Raw genomic sequence first — 23,683 nt, forward strand, 5'->3', positions numbered from 1 at the left:
TAAATTTTATATATATTTATATATAAATATATAATAACTAATTTTAATGGTTGATTTTATTACATAAATATTATCTTTTGTTGATATATGGTATCATAAGAATCAGAAAGACAGAAAGATAGAGAGACAATAAAACCTAATACTAATATCCAGTTTATTGTCCTGTCTCTCATTCTATCACGGTTTTTGTTTAACAATGTCACATGTTAAGTAGCAATAATAGCGTGGTTCGTTGTCATTTATCAAAATGTTAGAAACTTGTCACCCGTTTAGTTGAGCACTCAAGTCTAGCACCAGTAAAGTCACGTTCTCCATTGTTCTTTTATAATAATATATTTTAACACCGATTAATTAGCATCAAAGATAAAAAGTGGCATATGAGAACCCTGAGTAGAAGGCCCAAGCTTGCCATGCAATTCAACAAGATAAGGTTTTCCCTAATTATTGAAGTGTTTGTGTGGCTGTAATTAACACACCTATAATTATATTATTGAACAGCAATCAATGGCGCTGAACAATAATGAGGTCAAGACAAAGTATGATGAATTCAATACTGCCAAGATAAATATATATAACAAGACATGCAATGTCACATAAAAAGACACACAATTCTCATGTGCAGAAAATGTTGCAACTAACTGAAAATTCTAATATTTTTCTAGTGAATTCTTTGGACGGACCACTTTATAAAACTTTAAAATGGACATGCTTGTATTGAACAAAGACATTTCTCAGAAACTTAGTTTCGATATATTTTATATTAAAACCTTAAAAAAATGATGCTTTAATAAATGACTAATCATGCTAGCTAATTGATGTTTTCTTTTATATTAAATTGTGGAGATTTATCAATTTAATTAATTTCCAAAAGTCCAAATAGTAAAATTATATAATCCCTGCATTTTTCTTCTTTCTTTCTAATACTACATAACAATAATTATTAAAAATAAGAGTTTATCGCTGAATAATAATAATAATAATAATAATAATAATAATTTTTTACATAATTTTTAATAAATATATAATTATTTATATATCTTTTTTTTTCAATTTAAACTTTATATATCTCTTTGTTTGATAGTTTATATGTTAAAATAAATAAGTTTATAATATAACCCTAAATTTTTTATATTAAAAGATTTAGAATCAATCATTGTTCTTTGTCAAATCATTAGTCAAATTGTCGACATAATAATTAGCATGACAACTTTAAATCTAACTACTGATGTATAAAGCATCAAATAATTCCCTGTGTTAGATATGACGAAAGGCTTTTAGTATATGTACCACCCTATTACATAAAATCTTANTTATAGGTGATGAGATATTGCGATTTTTAAAAATAAAAAAATATATATAATATTTAAAATAATATAATTTAATTAAGAGCCTAAAAAAAATAACAGAATAACTCTCAATGTCACCATCATCAACATAAAAATTTTTTCAATTGTTTAAATACACAAAACAACACAAAAAATACATAAATAGAGAGAATAAATAAGATAATTAGCTCGAATAGCATATAGATACAATTATTCAACAAGACAAGCCAAAAATAAGATACGCACCTAATCAATACACATAAATGCAAATGATGTATGTGTACTCTATTAGTTATGAGTTCACGTGTCGATTTTATTGTCAGAACCAGATATGAGTAAGCGGGATTAATCAACCGTCCTTACTCGTAGGTTCCACAAACAAGCAGGATTCACCAACCGTCCTTGTCCAGAACACGCAAGCGGGATTAACGACCGTCCTTGCCTATTATATTAGTCCACGAGTAAGTGAAATTCCCCACCATTTTTACCGGGTACCTCGAACAAGCGGGATTAACCAATCGTCTTTGTCCGAAACAAATATCAGTTAATGTGCAAGTGGGATTAACCGCCATTGCCATTGCAGTAAATCTCGAGCAAGCGAAATTAACTACCGTCCTTACACAGAAAACCACAAACAAGCGGGATTAATCATCGTCCTTGTCCTAGCATAATTTAGCTTAATGTGCAAGCGGGATTTACCACGATCCTTGCCACGAGAAAACATCAATTCACAGTAAAATCTTTAATCAGCTTTTGAAATCATTAAATTCATTAACCACATTCTCATTCAGTTTACCAATTCCTTCGTCACGTGAGCAGGATAACACCACCATCCTCACAACGGATGGGATAAAACCTTCGTCTCCACAACTACACTACAACCATCGAACAAGTGGGATGAGACCTCCATCCTTACCCAGTGCAGGTGTCAAAGCAATAACAAATCAGTATGCCAGCAGGATAATACCCAGACCTTGCCAAAACCAAATATTCACTCAATATACAAGTGAGATATCACCCAAACCTTGCCAATCCAGTCATTCGGGCCATAATCAATCATTATCAGTGTTCTTAAGTAATTTTATAAGTGATTTAACTCATTAACCCCAATTATTTATCCATTTCATTAATTCGAATTCATAAACTCCCATTCATGTATCAGTTCTCCAATTTCTTTAACATGTGAGTGGAATAAAATTTCCGTCTTCACTGTGGACGAGATAAAGTCACCATCCCCGCAACATGTCATCTGGTTTAATCAAGTATTTATCCAAGAATAATTCAATTTAATGCCTTCAATATACTCTTACTCCTTCCAAAGCCTAAAAATTAGTTCTCGGATCTTAAACGAGGGTTATAGAGGTGAAAAAGCAATTGAATAGGCAAAACGAGTTAAAATCAATGTTTTCTGAAAAACATGACAGTTGTCCGTACGCATGCCTCGTGTGTACGCACGAATCCATTTTGGTGCATACGCACAGAAATGCACATGAAAATTGTTCAATTTTAAAATGCATCTCGTGCATACGCATGTATTGTGTGTACACATGATTTGGCTTTTGTGTGCACGCATGGTATGCACACAAAACCATTTCACTTCTGTAACACCCTTCATGTGTACACATGGATCGTGTGTACGCATCACCCCAACTTTCTGCAACTTCTACAGAATTCAGTTTTTAAATTCCAAAATTCAATCTCTATAACTTTTTGTGCACTTATTCATTTTTCTTAAATTTTAGATGATTTTAAAGGTCTTTTTCACTAGCTTTAATTTGAGATAAATATCACTCAATTCCAAACTCCGAGCATCAAGTTATGACCCGTCAAAGTTGATTGAAAACCACAATTTACCAATTTTATGCACAACGCTCATTTACCAATTTTCTCAATTCATTCCATTCCAATACCATCCAAAGCCAATTCTAGACATCACTTTTACACAACTACCAATTTCCATTCACTCCCTAGCCATTTAAAATCTAATGAACCAATCCAATCCATCAAAGGCCTAACTCTGATTCAATTTATCACATCTTAAGTTTTTCATCCAAATCAATACCAACAATGCACTTATTCAATCAAATCTCACCAATTTCTCAATAAATCATAACATGGCAATTGTCCAATTTACTATAACTTACCAAATAGGGGGATACCTCATCCTATCACAGCTTTCAATCCAATTTTCAGACATATTACCGTAATAGGTAATAAATCCACGATTTCATATCCAATTTCATTCAAATCAACACATATTACACACCAAGCAATTCAATGCGTAAAATCATACTAACACATAATTCATCATCAACATACACCATTTTTCATTCAATCATATCTTAGAGGCAATTAACCTAAGTTTTCACATAATGTTATAAAATGTCTGTCCGAATTTAAGATCCATATCCATACTTAGGTTTTCCAACACTTGACTTTCCTCACCAAAAGGAATGGACTCAAGTTTGATTAATCCTCCTCCAAACAAAAATTCCACCAATCAAACGAAACAATCCCTCCCTATCAACTCAATCCGAGCAAATCCAACTTGCACCCAACATCCACTAAGCGATCCAAGCTAATCCATATGATCTAATTACAACAATTATTTCAACATTCATACTAGGGTTCTTACTTAAAATTAAGGATAATGAAGGGATTTGGCTTCCTTATCTTAACCCACCGAAATTAGTTCACCAAAACTCAAGTTAGAACACTCCTATAACATCAGAACCACCAAAAATTCTCAATATCCAAGCTCAAAACATGAAATTAGCTTTGAATAAAAAACTAGAGCTGGAATTTCTAGTTACTTACCAAACTAATCGGATAGAATTAAAGAGGAGGACATAAGCTTCGCGTGGCCACAAACAATGCTACGATCGGAGTTTCGTAGCAAAAGTTATGAGCAATCAAAGATGATGAATAGTATCAAAGGGGTTAGGGCACTCTATTCTTTTTCTATCCGTGCCCCTCTCTCTTTCAAGAAGGTGGAGTGCTAAATTGGGGAAGGGGAGAGTTGGGCCAATCGTGGAGAGCTCTCGACCACCGAGGAGATTTCGGAAAGGATTCAAGTGAGATAGCATAAGATGAGGAGACACCACATCCAACTCAAAACCTTAAGGTGTTAAGTTAATGGGTCTCTCATCTTATAAACTCCTCACTCTTCTTTGCTTTTTTTGATGTGAGACTAACTTCAACACTTCTCACACTTGTAACACTAACAGCAGGTGTTTATAACTGTAGGTTTGGACTTTGGGTTTAACATGAATTCATTTGTGATTTTTGATTCGTTTAGTCTTATCTTGGGTTAAAATATTTAAGATAAGTATTCAGGTCATTCTAAATATTTTTCTTATTATTTTTACAGTTTTAACTTTTTCATTCATAATACTGGACAAATTTAAATCAATACAGTAAATTTTAATGACAATATGCATTTTTTTACGATTAATTATATTTTTTGCGTTTAATTTTATTGTTTAAATTAAATTCTCGCTAATATTTTTTCTTAAATTATAAATATTAAATTCATATTTTTTTTGCGCTGATTCAATTATTAATGATTTATTTATTATTTATCCAAATTTTTACCGTATTCAATATTAACAAAATTTAAAATTTAAAATTTAAAATATTTAAAATAAACAAATAATTTTAAAAATAATTAACTGATATTAGCTAAAAACATTCACCACGTAATATTACCCTTTCTAAATTTTAAGAATTTGCCGGTTTGTGTCTGACTTGGAAGTTTGAGTGGTGGTTATAAAGGTTTTGTCAATTTGAATGGACGAGTTTTGATTCGTGGTTTTATAATAAGAAAATTTTGCAAGGAATAGAACATTGGTTAAAGAAATGTTTTTCTCCTTTCTTATTCCAAAATTTTATATACTTTCAATATTTAGCGTCTCATATATAAATATATAATTTCATTGTCACATAAAAAGGTTGAAATGAATGGACCTTAAAGCTTAATCGTAACAATAAATATAGAGAAATAAAAACATTAGGTTTGATTATTTTGATTCCACTTTAAAAAATTGCACAGATTCTGAGTTTAATTTGCATAAATTACTTTGATTTCACTGCCAGGCGATGTGCTATCCGGAACTTCGACAACTGGAATTCATCATTTTGGTGTATTAGACGGATGGTTTGGTGAACATTGGTGGACTATGCGAACTTTTGTTCTTCTTATGACAACGCTTTTTGTTCTTGCACCACTGGCATTCTTTAAGCAAATAGGTATGTTTAACGAAGGAGTAAGCTCTCATTTTGATTCGTTCTTAACCATTTTTTGTGTTGGACATTCAATTTTTTTTTTTCTATTTTGACTGCGTAAAGTATAGGACAAAATAAGTCTTCTAAAATTTAAAAGTACAAATTTTCTCATCGTCATCACTAGTAAGAAAATGATAAATTAATCATTTTGATTGTACAAACAGAAGGAAAGTATGATTAATATATACTATGTGTTCTTTTTTTAAAATGGTGAGAGTGTTCATTGAAAAAATGATGACTGATACTGAATTTGAGAGTTTCAAATCCTGACTTATTATTGTGTCTATGAAAGTATGAGAGAGGATGAGAGAGTAATACGAACAATATAATCTGAATCATATTATTAAGTGATTTACAATACAGAGAACAGGTATTTTAAGAGATAGCTTGCTGACTAAGTAAATCAGTGTTTGATAATTTTGTTTGAGTTGTCATAATAGAATTAGTTAATTTTGGTTTTGTTGCACTAGTACTACTATTCTCTACATTCCCCTCAAGCTCGAGGGCTAGTAAGAGAAGATCTTGAGATTGGAGCGGAAATGAAGAAACACGGAGGTAGAGAAAGAGTTTGTAAGATTGTGTAGGACTAGATTTTCTGCAAGAAAGACAACACTAAGGTTGCACAATAGATCACAAGAGAGACTGGATAGTGAACTCTAAGTTCATAAAGGAGCTTCTGAATCCATAAGATTTCATTTTAGGTGTTTGCAATACACCTAAATTTTGCTTAAGATGATGAACTACTAAAATATGTTGTTTTCCACTTGACCAAACAACTTGGATCGTTTCCAAAGAATACACTATATCCACTAGGATACGCTTTACTGCACTCCAATGTTGAACCAGTAGTTGTTGCATGAATCGACTAACTCTATTCATGGAAAAAGAAATTTCAGGATGATGAGTTAATGTGGCATATTACAAAGCACCAACAATAAAGCAATAGAATGTTGGATTTTAAAAAAAGTCAGTGCCATGTATAGTAAGCTTCAGGGAAGAGATCATGGGAGTGGTGGGAATGGGCTTGGAATTCTTCATGCCAAAACAAGTTAGTACTTGTATATTTAGCTTAAGAGATATCAAGAGAAGTATGTGTTAGAAAATTAAATTCCAAGCCCAAAAAGTAGTGAAGAGTGCCAAGATTCTTTAGAGAGACCAATGAATCAAGTTGAGAAATTAGCAACTCCACTTCCCTAGAGGAGTCATTACTCATTAGCGGTGACAATATCATCTACGTATGCTAAGATGAAGATTGTTGAAGAACTGGTGAATCTAGTAAAGAGTGAGAGATCAACCTTTGTGTTAGGAAAATCAAACTTGAATAGAGTGTTACCGAGGTTAGTGAACTATCTCATGGTGCTTGTTTTAAGTCATAATGACTTTGTGCAATCTACAAACTTGTAAAGAATTATAGCTTGTAAAGGCAGGAGGTTGTTGCATCAAAACTTTTCAGTTAAATCGTCAGTCAAAAAGACATTATTAAAGTCAAATTGTCTCAAAACCTAATCTTTTACTAAAGTGATGCATGGACAACACAATACAAATAGTTGCTGGGTTGATAATAGCACTAAATATTTATGAGTAGTCAGTACCCTCAATTTGGTGGCACCTTTTGTTGTCATGGGATGAGTGTTGAAAAAATTTATATGAAACTCAAAATTTACAGCTTATCTTAAAAAAAAATTAGCCACAGTGATTAAATTCTTTGCAAATTGAGGAATGAACAGAATATCTTTTAAAAGAAAACTAGCATTATTGGAATCGTTAGTTAAGTTAGAATTGCCAGAATGACATATACGGATACCACTGCCATTGGCAACAAAGAGCTAATCTCGACCAACATAATCAGAGGTAGAGATCAAATTGGATGAATCATTTGTGGGATGATGGCTAGCTCTGAAATTTGGACACTAGAAAGATTCAGGCGATGATGATGGAATAGCCAGATAAAAAGTTGGTTGATGGAATGAGAAGGGTGGTGGTGGATGGAGGTCAACCAAATTGAAAAGAACTATTTGATTATTGTGGAGAGGAAGATGAAGAGGAGCTATAGAAGTAAATCAACTGCATGAAGTAAATCAACAAGGGTTTTGATTTTTTCAATATGCTCAATGATTGAGTTTATTGACTGCCTTTAGTTGATAGCGCAACTGTTTGATAGTAGTCTTGGCGGAGGAGATGGAAATTTGCTGAATTTTGTCTTAAATTTCAAATGCAGAAGAACACTGTACCAGGCGATTCTTGGATGTAGTATCAACCGAAAGAAGGAGCCAAGAACTCAAATTATAATCTTCAAGTACCCATTATTCTAAATAAAAGGCAGTCTGATATATAAGTATTCCGCATTAACACAAAATCTAAAAAAGATTGCACCAAAGAGTATAATATACGCAGTCTAACCTAACAGTTACATAATATTGTTCCAGCTGCTTTTGCTTAAGGAGTGACGAATTTCTCTAGTGCTTTATCAGGCAGTATGTGATCTTGAAGATTCTCAATAGTAGATGATGTTATTTCCGACACAATATAAACCAATTTGAGAGTTTAATCTTATTGAAATAATATATTTACCCTCTTTGAATTTAAGCATAAGTATTAATGTATAGTCTATAATAAATGCTAACTAATATATGACATTACTTTTCTTGGTTGCAGATTCACTGCGATATACTTCTGCTATTGCAGTAGCTTTGGCACTTGTTTTTCTAGTCATACTTGTGGGAATCACATTCCTAAAATTATTTAATGGCGGCATAACTACTCCGAGATTGCTTCCAACTATTACAGACATGAATTCTATATGGAATCTCTTTACAGCCGTTCCAATTCTTGTGAATGCATTTGTTTGCCATTCCAATGGTATGACATCATCTATTTAGTAGTTTATAAATTTTCAATGTTCTGCTATTATTTCGTTTATTACATCAATTTAATAAAAAATATAAAGAAAAGTACAAAAATATAGTAGGATAGTGATTTACCTTTTGGTCTTTAAAAAAGTTTGATTATTTTAATATATAAATAACTACTCTTTTAAGAGTATATGAATATATATAAATATTTTGAAACACAAAATGATTAATTTAAAAACTAATTTTCAATATACATGTCAATTCTCTAATCATTTTTAAAATTATGCTAAAATTGTCAAATTTGGTTTTGATGTATGATTCTAGAAAAACTATCAATATGGAATCTACCAGAATATGTGTGGGTTACACAATATATATTCAATGATGTTTAGTAATTTTTAGTGTTTGATGTACAAAAGGATATTTTTTGCAGTGCATACAATAAACATGGAGCTACAAGATTCTTCCCGAATCCAGCCAGTTGTGCGTGCATCATTGACTTTGAGTTCAGTTATCTATATTCTTACCGCCATATTTGGATTCCTTTTATTTGGCGAGTCAACGCTTGACGACGTTCTCGCCAACTTCGACGTTGACCTGGGAATCCCATACAGCAGTCTACTGAACGACATTGTTCGCATTAGTTATGCCTTCCACCTAATGCTTGTCTTCCCTGTTATCTTCTTTTCGCTACGGTTTAACTTTGATGAATTTATCTTTGCTTCATCTAAGTCTTTGAATGCAACTAAGTATAAGTTTGTTTCTACCACCGTTGTACTCGTTGCTTTAGTGTATATAGCTGCAAATTTTATGCCTAGCATATGGTATGCTCTACAATTCACAGGAGCAACTGCCACAGTTTGCATAGGCTTTGTTTTCCCGGCTGCAATATCTATAAGGTGAGCTTTTGTTTCTCTTTTTACCTTTCTTCTAAATTAAGTTATTTATTAGTGATATAGTTATGTTCACATAATTAAAGGTTGGTGTGAGTTAAAAATACTTTTGAAAATATCTAAGTTTTATTTTAAAATTAGTTTGTACTTATTAAAATTTAAGAGTCTAATATAATTTTATATTAATAAATATTTAAATTTGTTTTAATTTTTAATTTATTATAATTTTTTTAAATTTTAAAAATTATTTTATTAAACATAATTATTATTCTTTGTATTTATTAAAAATTATTTTTAGTTCAGTTTATCAAATATAAATACTACAACTTTTAAAAATATATTTTTAAAATTAAGTTTAATAAGCTAGTTTCAAAATGTCACAGTTAATTGGTGTTGGAAAGTAATGTTTACTATTATTAATCAAAGCTGGTATTATATGCTTGAATAGATTTGAAGTACAAATTAAAGCTACACCAAGTTGCTTTTAGAGGTATTTTTATCATGATGACTAGCCTGTATATTTTCATTATTATTTCAGGGATCCTCATGGAATTGCAACAGAGAAGGATAAGATTTTATCCATTGTCATGATTGTTCTTGCTGTGTTCTCAAACAGTTTGGCCATATACAGTAATGCAGCTTCCATGTCTGGAATAACATCTTAAGATTCATTCCTCTTATTAAAGGAGTGATCTTTATTTGGTGCTTGTGTAAAATGTGTGATTTATTGTAAAATGTAAATTTTCTTTTATCTTATCCTCAAGTGATTTATTGTAAAATGTAAATTTTCTTTGATCTTTTTTCCAAGTGATTTATTTGAAAAACCACTTGGCTTCATTAATGCATACTATCATGATGTTTATATAGATATTTATTGAATTACTTTCATCACCTCTTTTACAATTTGTCCATATTCGCATTGTAAGTTGTAACAATACACCATCAACAGAACCAACTTAGTTGATCGAATGGTCAGCTCACTCGTCCAATTAAGCAAGTGTCGGGAAATATCGTGGGCAACAAAAAAAAAAATATACCATCAGTAGCTCGCCGCCAACGTATTTTTCTGTTTTATTTAGTGACAAAAAAAAAATTAAACATTTTCGATCATTTCTAAAATTATTGAAGACAAAAATATCCCCTTTAATAATTGATAGTCATTAAATCAATTTTATTTATAAGTCTTAAGAAAATTATAAACTTGAACACCCAAGTTAAAATATTAGTATAAAATATTATTTTAGTCACCAATATTTGAATTAAATTTTAATTTAATTTTAAATTTTTTATTTTAGTCTCAAAAAATTTTAAAAGACTATCATTATTTCCGTATGCTAAAAAAAAAGATTTAAAGAGGAATTGGATCTATTAGAATTCTATGTGAACCTTGGAAAAGGAATCATAGTAATTCAGTTTGAAACTCTTTTTTCACAATGAATTTGATTTTGATTCGGAGCTTGATATTATGACATGTAATCACTCTGAAATTGGGATCTCAGGAGTTGTGTGGCTTGGGATTAGAATTCAAGCTCCACCTCTTTTCATGAGCATTGGATCAAGGAACTGGCATTTGATCATGTCTAGAGAAATTGAGTTACAAGGAATTGAAACCCAATTACTTATGATCCGCCAGAGATCTAACATTGCATGAACAAAAGAAAAGAGAAGTTCACTGATTTAGAAAGATCAAACATCTCCAATCCCTAATGATTTTTATTCATAAGCATTTCCTTACTTCCATTTAATTCCCTTCCTGATTGCTTATTCTCTTTAATGTTCATTGTTCTCAATTCCTTTACATTTCTGCAATTTAATTTTCTTGTTATTTACTCTTCCCGTATTTACATTTCAACAATTTAAGTTTATGCACTTTAAATTTCCAGCTATTTACTTTCCGCTCTTTATTTCCAATAATTTAATTTCTTGCTATTTACATTTTAGGCGTTTATTTTACTGTCAAGATCTCTAATGATCACTCAAACCACATTAATCTGATTGTTTGACTAGAACGACCAATTGATTAAAGTTGATTAATCTCTCAATCCTCGTGAGTTATTACTTGATTACGATCTGGTGCACTTGCCGGTGGATATTGCTCATCAAATCCATATCAGGTGGCTCCTAAAAGGCTTCAACCATATTCAAATTTGTCTAATATCTAAGGTTAATAATGCTTTTATGCAGCAGATTAAACCAATCTTCTTAAGCACTAATTTCTACAAAATACTTTCAAAAATTCTAGTTCACCAAATGCATTCTTTTATGACAAGAATAATAAGTGAGAACCAGAGTGCTTTTATCAGAAGAAGGCTTATAAGTGACAATATGCTTGTTGGTCATGAATGCATGCATTTTCTAAAAAAGAGAACCAGAGACTCTGAAATGGCCATAAAGCTTGATATGAGTAAGGCTTACGATAAAGTGGAGTTGTCCTGATTGTGATATGTTGGAGAAATTAGGCTTTGGAAGGAGATGGATAAGGTGGATTTAGGAGTTTGTAACAACAGTTTCATATGCTCTTATTGTGGAAAGACAACCAATGGGATTCTTTAGACCCAACAGAGAGCTCCAATAACTTTCACCCTACCTATTCCTAATTTGTGTAGAACGATTTTCTCATCTGCTCTATAAGGAAGAATAGAATAACATATTTCATGGTTTGAGATTATATGCTAAATACTCCTCAATCAGCCACCTATTCTTTGTTAATGACTCTATTCTATTCAATAAGGCTAATCCTCAAACTTGTGAGAATATACTCCAACTACTATTGGACTACGAATCTATTAGTTGCTAGTAGGTAAACATGAGAAAATATTTAATTTTCTTTAGTGAAAACACTCCCTACATGATCTGCGACCAAATAGTAGAGACATTGGGTATACCTCATCTGGGAACACAGAATAAATACCTTAAGATGCCAACAGTTACCAACAGGTCAACGAAGCAAACCTTTGTCTACATTAAAGAGAAAATTTCTAAGAAGCTACAACACTAGTAACAATCTCTACTATCTGCTAATAGGCATGAGATTCTTATCAAGGCAGTAGCCTCTATTATTCCTACGTATATTCTTGGTTGTTTCAAGCTCCCATATACTTTGATTCATGAACTACACAGACACATGATGCAATTTTAGTGGGAACAACAAAACAATGAAAGGAGGATGTAGTGGATTGGTTTGGGATGTGATGTACAAGCCAAAAAGACTAGGTGGACTTGATTTTAAAGATCTCAAAAAGTTTAATCTTATTATGCTTGCTAAGCAAGGTTTGGCATTTGATCGCTAGAGAACATTACTACTATTCAAAGTCTACAAGAGCAGGTATTTCAAATTTCCTTCTATTATGAAAGCTAAAATTGGTTCTGGTTCTACCAATACTAGGCTTGGAGAAGCCTCTTGGAGGGAAGAGAAATATTGGAGAAAGGGTTTAAATGAAAAATTGGAAATAGAGTTAATCTGAATTAGGGATGATACTTGGTTTGGAGACACTCCCCCGTTTAGATTACTAAGACAATTGGGATTAACAAATCATAAACAGCAACTTCAACCAAGCAGAGGCTCAAACAATCTATCGAGCTCCCCATGGTACAAATAAATTGATTTGGAGTTAAAAAATTAATGGGCTCTATTCAGTTTCTACAGGATATGAATTAGCCTTTTACTTCTACCATGTACATGAACAGCAATTAGACCACAGATTCAGAGCTACCAAACTATCAAATGCAATTTGGAAAATAAAATGTCAGCAAAATTTCAGAGTTTTCGTATGGAAGATAGGTCACAATGGCTTACCTACCATGATGAAAATCCATTCCAATTTGGCCCAAGTCTTTCCTGCCTGCCTCCGCTACCATCGTCAATCAGAGAATGTATTCCACTATCTCTTATCATGCCCAGTCTCCACCGAGGTCTGATGCAGGCTAGACTGGCAGCATGTTCTGTCAGGTCACCAAAATCAACCCTCATGGATGTGATTGGAAGAGAGCTTGAATCTGATCCTGAGGAAGTACTGTCTCAGGCTGTGAGCGTTGCTATGGAGTTCGCCTCTTTCTCTGCATCTTCAAGATAATCTTCTTCTTCTTTGACTCTACTAAGTTTCATTTCTTCTAGATATTTCTTCTTATTGTAAGCTATGCTTCGGTTTTTGAAAATCCCGTGTACAGTTGTCCGTTTGTGGACCACTCATTTATTTTCTCATAGAAAATATATCTTTGCTTTAAATAAAGGGTAAAATACTAAATTGGTCCTTAGATTTTGACGTAATTTTATTTTGGTCCTTAAGATTTAAAATGTTTTATTTGAATCAAAAATTTTTTATTTAGCATCAATTTAGTCCCACAGTGAGGTCAAAATTAAATAATTAATTTTTTTTTATTCAAATAAAACATTTTAAATCTTAAAGACCAAAACAGAATTACGCCCAAATCTAAAGACCAATTTAGTACTTTACCCTTAAATAAAATTAGATGAACTATAAAATATTCTAAAAACAATAATTATTGCATTTGGAAGATCTTCACACTTTAGGATCTTTAATTTCGTTCCTTTATATTCATATAAAATAACCATACATCTAATACAACATCATGAAGATTGTGCTTAGACAAGTCCCCAAATCTAAATCCAAACTTGTACATGCAAAGAAATCACAATTCTCAATGACTATTCATGTTCTCCATCTCTGGAAACTTAAAAATGTATTTTGTGAATAACCAATGATTCCCTTGTTTAATTCGGATCACATCAATCTAGCTTCTGAAAAAGGATTGAAACAGATTATCCTCCATATCAACAATACAAAGGTTTTTATGTTGATTCCAGTCCAGATGGTTTCATAGTCTGTTCCACAGCATCTATACAGAAAATAAATTCCCGAAAGATCCGTCTCCTTACGCTCGAGTTGTGTTGTTCCTTGTTTTGCAAGTTGGTGAGTTTCGAGTGAAATATTGTTATAGATTTACTTGGGCTTTAGCAGTGAATGGAATCGTGAAACAGGTTCCTCCAATTATCCCAATGACTAATTTAACCACTATAGAGACTAGAAGCCAGCCACGACAGGCACTCATGCGGTTACAAAAGCCACTTTTAATAGTTATTTGACGAAGTGGTAGCCTACATTAGCATGGCAATTGCTACATTGGAGTGGCAACTGGCAACTGCATGACTGCATCAAAGCAAGATACTACTTAAAATAGTATCCAAAGAGAAATACTTGAAAATTAAAAAAAAAATAATTATTTTATTAATCTTTATAATTTTATTAAATTTGTAATTAGATTTTTATATATATTTTTTAATTAGATCTATACTCTACTTTTAATTTTGTAATTAAGTCCCTTGTCAGTATAAAATATATTAGAATTAACAGAATATTTCTCCACATATTGAAAGTACCCATAATTAAGAACATAATTAAATCTGACATATTTTTTAGAAGGAATATTCTTTTAATTTAAATATTTTTGACACCAAGATAGGCTAATTACAAAATTAAAAAGTGTCAAAATTCAATTAAAAACAAAAAAATATAAAAATCTAATTACAAATATGATAAAATTATAAGAACTAATAAAATAAATACATTTTTTTAATTTTTCAAGTATTTCTCTTTAAATACTATTTTGAGTAATATCTTGCTATGATATAGTTATGTAGTTGTCATTTTGATATAGCAATTAAATTACTAACATAGAAACTAATAGAATAATTAAACCGTAAAAAAACATTTCATGCAATAGTAAAACATAATTTTTGGTGTTTTTTAAATAATAAGAATGCTAATGTGCTTCACAAATAAAAAGTAAAAAATACACGACTCCTTGAATTCTAAACCTTAAATCATTAACTCTAAATCCTAAATTTTGAATCCTTAATCCTAAATTCTTTTAAATCCTAAACTCTAAATTATAAACTCTAAGTCTAAATCACAATACAGTCACCAAAAAAAAAATCACAATATAAAATATAATAAATAAAAAATTAAAATTTGATTAGTTAACAAAAAATATAGTACTTTGTATTTTTGTTAAGTAAAAAACCGTTAAAACGATGAACCCTACTCACTAGAAGTCTAGAACCTAGTTGTATTTCGTTCTGTTAATAGAAAAAGAAAAGTTGCCCACCAGAGAAGCCCAAAATGTTCAATGAAATTCTAACGATATAGGTCATTAAATTCGTGTCAAACATAAGCAATTTCATCCAAATATTGTAAATCTAAATACAATTCCATTTAAGTTTTAACTAAATTCTTAAAATAATCCGTGCCATTAAACTAAACATGACACATCCTATGTATTCCCACCCATAAAAACTGGATCTGATTCATCCTCAAAAGCCAAAGCCTATTGTATACCATACATTCCATTAAGCCATTTAAAGTTTCAGAAGATTGCAAAATTCCCTTCAACACAACTAAATTACCAATGTGACAATCTCTCCCTTTCCACTCCCGTTTCTGTATGCATTGTTCCCTACTTCCCTATAGCACCAAAATTTTTTAATATATGGAGACATTCCAGCAGGAAACCTAATCAGTTGTCCATGGATCACTCTCAGCTATGACTTCAGAAGGTTCAAAAACTTCTGACTCTGAAGATTCACCCGAGCCTGAATTAGCGTCACTACTTGATTCAGCTTCAACAGGTACATCTCCCTCTTCTGCTCTACCCCATCTTCCACCCAGGGCAAGGGCCATCATTTCATAAATCTTACCTCCCAACTCGGCAGGACTGTCCGGCTGCATTATTGAGATCCAGGAAATTAATGTTCAGTGAGCTGCAGATAGTGCATAATATACAGGTGAACCAAAATACTAATCCTTACAGTAAATCCACTAGATATTAGTGCTGTGTCATATAATAGGTCGACCGCTCTCTTTGCATCGTCACTGTCGGGAGCATTCTTGCAGGCAGCCTGCAAAAGAATACAAAATGAAAACCGAATCTCGTATGCGCCTGACAAGAAAACATGTGTACCAATTGTTTTTGCCTATTCAAGAATCATGCTCTTTTGGTTGGTTGTTTTATCAGTTTCTTCTAATCAAATTATCATCTCCCAGCATGCCATAATAGGCAGCAAGAGATTAGCTCTTTTTGTGTTGACTATCAAAATGACTATGAAGGTGAGGTATAAAGGCTCGAGTTGTTTTTGTGCAATCTCAAGGTCATGAATTCAAGCCGTATAAACAGTCACTGATGTCTATTACACCCTTTGGGTGGGCCCTTTCCCAGACCCTGCATTAATGCAGGATGCTTGTTCACCTGATGTCCTTTTTTTCTTTCGTTTATCAGAAAGATTATCCAAAACCGAGCTAATAATGATAGGATTTTAAATTGGAAGCACCAAATTAAATTATCTTACATTCAAGTCTTTAATGATGGGATGGTCTGGATTAACCTCCAATATTCTCCTCCCCCTCATAAACTCCAAACTTGAACTGTCCCCAAGAGCTTGTGCCTTCATTAATCTGAAGAAAAGAACTTAAATACAGTATTAAATCCGATGACGTAAAGAAGATGAATTTCTCATGATCAAGTTAAATCACATGGAAAGGAAAAGGTGAACCTCTCCATATTTGCAGACCATCCAAACTTCCCGGATACAAGCACACAAGGAGATGAGCTTAAGCGCTTAGACACTTGAACTTTTGCAACCTTGTCGCCAAGCTGCTGTTTTATCCAATCACAGAGCAAGTTGTATTCTTGCTTGGATTCCCTCTCCTTCACCTCATCCTCATCACCTGCATTGGAGAAAATATTAGACATGAATACATCCGAATCCCATTTTCAGAAATAAAATATGGTATCTAAGGACATGACTTTCAAGAGAAAAATACAAACCCAATTCCAAATCTTCTTTGCTGATATCAACAAATTTCTTTTCTTTGTATGTTTGTAAGTTCTGAATGGCAACCTCGTCAATTGGTTCAATCAAATAAAGAACCTACAAATGATACTCAGACTATTCAGTAAAAAGTGAAAACTTTTCAAGGAAAAACGTAACTGAAAACTAAATTTGATCAAGCAACCCATTCAATTCAATTGTAATTCACTAAATCAATAAAATTAAGTATATTAACTGGGGGTCTCATAAAAACCTACACAGGCTCAAATTGCTTAAGTTCTTTCTATATTGTTTGCTCAAAATGACCAGCTACACAAACCTCAATATCTTTTTGAACCAATTTCTCCAAAAATGGAGCACTCTTGGCACTTTTCAAACTGTCAGATGCTAGATAGTAGATAGCCTTTTGGTTTTCGCCCATGTTTTCAACATAATCATCTAAGCTTTTCAGCTCCTCCTCACTTTTGGAAGTGTAAAACCTCAACAATGGTGTTAAGCGCTTATGATTTCCACTGTCTTCAATGCATCCCAACTTCAAAAATCTACCAAAGTTTTCCCATAATTTCTTGTAGTCCTGGATCCACATGAAACCACCTATATTAAATGAAGACCCTTGACATTTTAAAAGTAGAAAAATTGAATATACTGCAACAAACCTCTTTATTTTCCCTTTCAGAAAGGTCTTGAATCATATCAAATGCCTTCCTCACAAGTCTCTTCCTCATTATTCTTACCTGCAATTAAGATATTGTCGGACAACATTTTGGGAAGCCCATTTATAAATAAATATATAAAGATCATTCCTAACATACAATATGTCATTCATTCATGTTACTAGAATGTAATGAGTTTCCAATATTAGCAGCAAAATATGGGTTCACTTACAATTCTGCTTTCCTGAAGGATCTCCCGAGAAACATTGAGTGGAAGGTCATCTGAATCAACCACACCCTTAACAAAACTCAAGTAACGTGGAAACTGTGAAGACACTGATGAAATTAGTGATTTACAGCAATTAACACTGGGAGAAGTAACAAAAGGGCTGGAAACATTGAATAAGCACACAACAAATATGACCAAGTTAGAGCTCATGCAGGTTTGTATAAGCAGACGACATATAATGACACTTCTGAGTCATGAGATTGTATAATTATGACGAAAACTTTGCCATGAATCACTATGCTACAGAAATTATATCTTACTCATTTTTCCCATGATAAGTAAATATAAAAAGATGGCATGAAATTCATAATATACAAGACAATTTCAAATTGCAGTAAACTCACCAGTTCACCATCAAAATCATCTGAGATAAACACACGCTTGACATACAAGCGTATGTTTTTCGTTTTTGGATTTATAACTTCTTCATTGTTAAGAGGCCCCATTCCTGGAACGTACAAAATACTTCTGAACTCAACTTCACCCTACAAAGTTTGAAAGCCAGTTAAATTGACAGCTCTCTAAAGAAAATGTTCCAACAAAAGTTACTAAAATATCATCAAATCAAAATACCTCAGTGGTGAAGTGAGTATGAGCAAGGGGTTCTAAGAACTCGTTAAAAGTCTTCTTGTAGAATTCATTGTACTCTTCCTTTTCGACTTCCTTAGGCTGCCGCATCTACAAAAAGTGGCTAATGAAGTCAATATAAAAGGCACTATCAAGAATATGTTAAATGCATGCCATTGGCACCCTAACACCATGCAAAGCAGATATCCAGCTCACCCATATTGGCTTTGTTTCATTGGCCAATTCCCAGTCCCAATACTTCTCAGTCTTTGTCTTCTTTGTCTTCTTTTTCTCACCCTGAAACAAGAGTGCAAGACACATTTGGTATTAACAACATATTTTGAGAAAGAAGCACCCCTATCAGACCACAAGTTACCTCTGCTTTAGGTTCTTCCCCTTCTTTGGGCTCTTCTTCCTCTTCTACCTGTGTAGGATACCAATAAGGAATAAGTTGTTTCATTTGCCAATCCTTCGTACTACATGTTTTAGTCTTTCATACAGTCCAACATTATGAATAGCAAAGTAAGATTCCACGTGTATGAATTGAATCCAAATAGAATGAAATCACCTTGACATAACAATCAGTTCTATTGACTTATAAAATTTCTTTTGCAACTTTCCCTTCTTTGATTCAATATTATCTATATAAACAGTTCTAATAAAGTGAAAGAACTACGAAAAGGAAAGAAGCTTAATTTCGTTTTATACAGGAAAACTTCAAAAAGAACATCCATCTCCTATGATCCAAAGAAACATTTGTGTGTAACAACATACACATTTATCATTAAAAGCTGGCATACAAATTGTTTGAAATTATGTCATCAACGTGAAAATAGGAAAACTAGCAGCCACACAACAAATAATTGTAGAATATGCTAGAGCAAGCATTCTAACCTCCACAGTTCTTGACTTCTCTTGCCATGTATAGATGGGGAAGGAAACAAACTGTGAGTAATTCTTCACCAAACCCTGAATCCTGGTTGGCTCTGAGAATTCATACTTGTCATCTGCCTAGATAAGCAAAGAACAAAATAGGAATTCGAGTGCATTCAACATGTATCCAATAAATTCAATAAAATTATCTCTAGTTATAACTTTTTCCCTAAAAGATTTTGAGATTGTAAAAACAATTCACTAGGAAATAAGATTTTCATCTAAAATTAAGAATTTGCTAACTTCCTCCACCAAAGAAGAGCTCTCTGTTACATCTGTGAAGTTTACTTCAGATGCTACCAAAATCAGAGTAATTGAACAATGTATCAAGCACTGGTATTAAAGAAAGAAACTAATAACACTTACTCTCAAATAGAGTGTAATCTGTGTACCACGACGCAGAATCTTTTCCGGATCAGTTTCCTCCCTTATCACATAAGAGCTACTGTCAGCGTCAGCTTCCCACACATACTGCTTATCAGATCTTGGGCTCTTAGTAGTAACAACAACCTGTTTGTTAACAACATGAACATATAGCCAATTAGTGATATGCAACCAAAATAATCATTATAAACATAAAAAATTCTGCAAAGTAAGCATTAGAATTTTCTACTATACCTTCTCAGCAACAAGAAAAGCAGAGTAAAACCCAACACCAAATTGACCAATCAAACCATTATCTGCCCCCAAATCCTTATTTTCCTGAAATAAGTGGAGATAAATTTAGAGATGATAGGATGATAAGATGATTGATGCTTCGAATCATTGCTCTGATCAACAGTTCTAATTTCTAAATCATAACAAGTTACCTTAAGTGCCTTCAAAAATTTTGAAGTGCCACTCTGCGCAATTGTTCCAAGACAGTCGATGAGCTCTTCTTTTGTCATTCCAATGCCAGTATCTCTAAAGAGGTCAGAAAACAAAAGTTAAGTAATCTTAAATAGATTGGCAAAAACAGGCCACGAAACAAAATAAAAAGCCATAAAAAAATACAGAATGAATGTTACAAACGTTATGGTAATTGTCCCATTGTCTGGGTCAGGTTTGATGCGTATCTCAAGTTCTCCAGCATCTCCAAGCAAAGAAGGCTCGGTCACGCTTAAGAATCTCAACTTGTCCAAAGCATCACTAGCATTACTGACAAAAGCAAAAATAGAACAAAGACGAAATACAACAAAATCAGGTAACTCTGCTCACATATGCAAATGTTGCAAGCAAAACATACATGAAAAACCCTAGACGGGAAAAAACAACTGTAAAATCGGTGCTAAATAGGCAAAAGCTTTCCCTCATGATAGCCATCAATATAACACAAAGTTGGAAAGATAATTTCACAGAAAATCATTCCATTAAAAACAGCTAACTAGTAATACCTTTAAACAAAAATAAATAAATAAATAAATACAATCCCACTGAGCCTATGATGAAAACAAGTTTCACATTGTAATTACCTCACAAGTTCACGAAGGAACACTTCCTTGTGGCTTCCTTGCATAAAACATCAATAAACAGGGACTAACCCAGAAAATTTTAGTAGTGGAGGCAAAGATGACCACGGAAACAATAAAACTTTTACCATAACTATATTTTTTATTACTTAAATCAGTTATTACCGGAAGTGAATTTTAATTAATGCTTCCAAAAAAGATATTAGTCCAAAATTACTGAGGAAAAAATTGTGCTCTTGAAACAATAAACACATCTAAAGTAGAATACAACAAAAGTAACAGTAAATGATAAAAACTAAGAAACAAAATTATCAACAATTTCACTGCTTAAAAGCACACAAGCCATTTCCCAATTGAGCGTTCCAATCCTCTCAACACGCAAAAAATAAAATTTGAAAATGCTAAAGAGGCGCAATTTTTAAATGAATTTGAAGAAAACCTACCTCGGCTTGGTACTCAAATTTTTCACCAGGAACATCAGTAGCTTCTTCTTTCTCAGCAACGGCAGCATCGCAGCGAACGGTGAAGCTGTCGCTCCTCTGTCGTTGCTGCTGCTTCCATGTGAGGCCAGCACGAGAGAAGGCCCTTCTGAGGCCGTTTTGCGGCGGAAGAAAAGCGCTTGTGATAAGGGAAGCCCGTTTGGGTGTGAAAGGGGACGGAGAAGGGAGCGAGCATCCAAGAGAAGAAGCAGCGACCACGGTTCTGCCTAGAACTGGAGCCATTCAGTTTCAGCGCTTTTAGAGAGAAAAGAGAGAAATGAGTTTGGGTCTTATCTCTTTGAGCTGGTAGGTGCCGAGAGGGGAGTAAGAGGGTTAAAAACCCTTGGAAGGGTTTAAGGAGAGTGTAGGAGATGGTTCTAGAAAACTTGGCAATTGTCATTTCATTTGGCGGCTTTTGTGTTTGATTGTAAGGCTCAGATTCTGCCAAGTCAGCAACCACGCCATCTCTATCTGTTGGTTACCATTTCTCAAGGGTTATTATGCAAGGTGCACTTTACCTGTTTAGTAGTATACTAGTATAGTTATATGAGGGTTATTATCATAGTTGTCAGAACCGAACCGGTAATCGAACCGGTCAGGTTATTGGGTCACTGGGTCATTAGTTCAACCGATGGGTCACTGGTTGAACCGGTTGACTCGATACTATATAAATAAAAAATAAATAGTCAAAATTTTAAAATTTTAATTTAAAATACATATTTTTACTAATATTTTAAGAATATCAAAATATTTTAAAATATTATAGACCAGAAATAATAAGTATTTTATTAAAAAATAATGCTAATAGATATTATATAATTATAAAAAAATAAATGAGTTTATAATTATTGTTAAATGAAAATATAATTAATTTAAGAATAAATGAATTTATAACTAAATTTGAAATAAATTGGATAGAAATAAATTATTTGACAAAAGATATGTATATATATTATAATTTGCATATATATCAATGAAAACTATCCCAGCCTAGTGGTTGTAAATAGGGTCATTCTTTCAAGGGGGAGGGGTTCGAACCCTTTATGTTATATTTTGATAAAGTTTAATTTCTAACTGGTTCGGTTGGACCGAACTTTACCGAGTTCGACCGGTTTTCACCAGTTCGTACCGGGTTTAACCAGTTCATAACGATTTTTAACCTTATACGGTCCAAATAACGGACCGGACCGGTAAAAGATCCGATTTTTCGGTTGAACCGGTCAGTCCGGTCCGGTTCTGCTAACACTGGTTATTATGCAAGGTGCACCTTACCTTTGGAGTTTGGACATCAACCAGGACCGGCATGGAAAACAGTTCGGTCCTTCTCTTAAAACCGTCAATTTTTAAATTGTTGAACTGGTTGGCAAAATAAAAAGATACTCTTTTTCGTATTTTTCTTTCATATCTCTTTCTAGTTGTAAGGTGAAAAGGCACATTTTTCGATGTTAAAAGACACACTCATTCGTAATATCTTCTGGAGATGTACAACCAAGAGACAATGTCCGGATTAGCTATCGGATAGGTCAGATTCTTGCACTATAATCGACAAGTGAGCTCGTAGCCAGTAGGACAGGCATGTATCATACTTTATTTGTTTGCATTTTTTGGTTCTGCATAATTACTTGACTTGCCTAACTGACATCATGTTAATTGCTAATTATACTACTTGTCGTACTTGCTTTCTGTGTGTGATTGTCTGCTTGTCTGTTTCATTGCTTGAGTTTGTGAATCGTTGGTTTGGAGTGTGATGGCGTGTAAGCGATTATATATGAGGCTGGAGGCCGAGATATGTTATTCTTTTGGGTCGGAGGCCAAGATTTGATTATTTTGGGCCGAAGGCCGTGACTAGTTGGGTTGGAGGCCGTAATTTGGTAAGTTGGTAAAGGTTGATACACGCATTAACTTGTGGTGGTTTGTGTGTTGATTGATTTTGCTTGGCCGGAGGACATGATTAATTTATGTTTAAGGTTTAGTAAAGTATGAAAGATCAAACTGGTTCAGCATAGACTTAATGAACCTATATTTGGAACAGGTTGGTCATTCATACAGTTTGAGTAACTTTTAAAATTTTATAATGGAAGTATGAATTTGGGTTTTGAATGAGTAGCTGTTGT

The 23,683-nt window shown here is 33.0% G+C and overlaps 2 protein-coding genes across 2 annotated transcripts in view; one reads left to right on the forward strand and one right to left on the reverse strand.

The window, feature by feature from the left end:
* The window catches only part of LOC107491237 (amino acid transporter AVT6B), a 14,622-nt gene extending 4,400 nt beyond the window's left edge, over positions 1-10,222 (forward strand). The window contains exons 2-5 of the mRNA XM_016112041.3: positions 5,421-5,573; positions 8,265-8,468; positions 8,895-9,360; positions 9,893-10,222. Of these exons, the coding sequence (XP_015967527.1) occupies positions 5,421-5,573; positions 8,265-8,468; positions 8,895-9,360; positions 9,893-10,019 (950 nt within the window). The 3' untranslated portion in view covers positions 10,020-10,222. The remainder of the gene's footprint in view (positions 1-5,420; positions 5,574-8,264; positions 8,469-8,894; positions 9,361-9,892) is intronic.
* Positions 10,223-15,530: 5,308 nt separating this feature from the next.
* LOC107490896 (heat shock protein 90-5, chloroplastic) lies at positions 15,531-21,899 on the reverse strand. The gene is made up of 19 exons (XM_021143451.2): positions 21,493-21,899; positions 21,094-21,126; positions 20,654-20,779; positions 20,452-20,545; positions 20,261-20,344; positions 20,009-20,152; positions 19,604-19,720; positions 19,086-19,133; positions 18,926-19,006; positions 18,716-18,820; positions 18,487-18,627; positions 18,086-18,178; positions 17,857-17,934; positions 17,520-17,774; positions 17,197-17,299; positions 16,922-17,096; positions 16,718-16,823; positions 16,181-16,270; positions 15,531-16,094 (listed from the first exon to the last, which is right to left on the reverse strand). Exons 1-19 carry the CDS (start codon positions 21,810-21,812, stop codon positions 15,885-15,887), a joined length of 2,403 nt encoding a protein of 800 aa, XP_020999110.2. The 5' UTR covers positions 21,813-21,899; the 3' UTR covers positions 15,531-15,884.
* Between the last annotated feature and the right edge of the window lie 1,784 nt (positions 21,900-23,683).

The sequence above is a fragment of the Arachis duranensis genome, chromosome 5 (assembly GCF_000817695.3).
Source record: "Arachis duranensis cultivar V14167 chromosome 5, aradu.V14167.gnm2.J7QH, whole genome shotgun sequence".
NCBI lineage: Eukaryota > Viridiplantae > Streptophyta > Magnoliopsida > Fabales > Fabaceae > Arachis > Arachis duranensis.

Bases quoted from the DNA above. Each gene is read 5' to 3' on its own strand.
- LOC107490896 (XM_021143451.2), bottom strand. From the start codon at position 21,812: ATGGCTCCAGTTCTAGGCAGAACCGTGGTCGCTGCTTCTTCTCTTGGA. The intron at 17,935-18,085 runs GTAAGTGAACCC...TCTTAATTGCAG, and splicing joins TCCTTCAGGAAAGCAGAATT to GTAAGAATAATGAGGAAGAG. The intron at 17,097-17,196 runs GTTTGTATTTTT...TCTCCAATGCAG, and splicing joins CAAAGAAGATTTGGAATTGG to GTGATGAGGATGAGGTGAAG.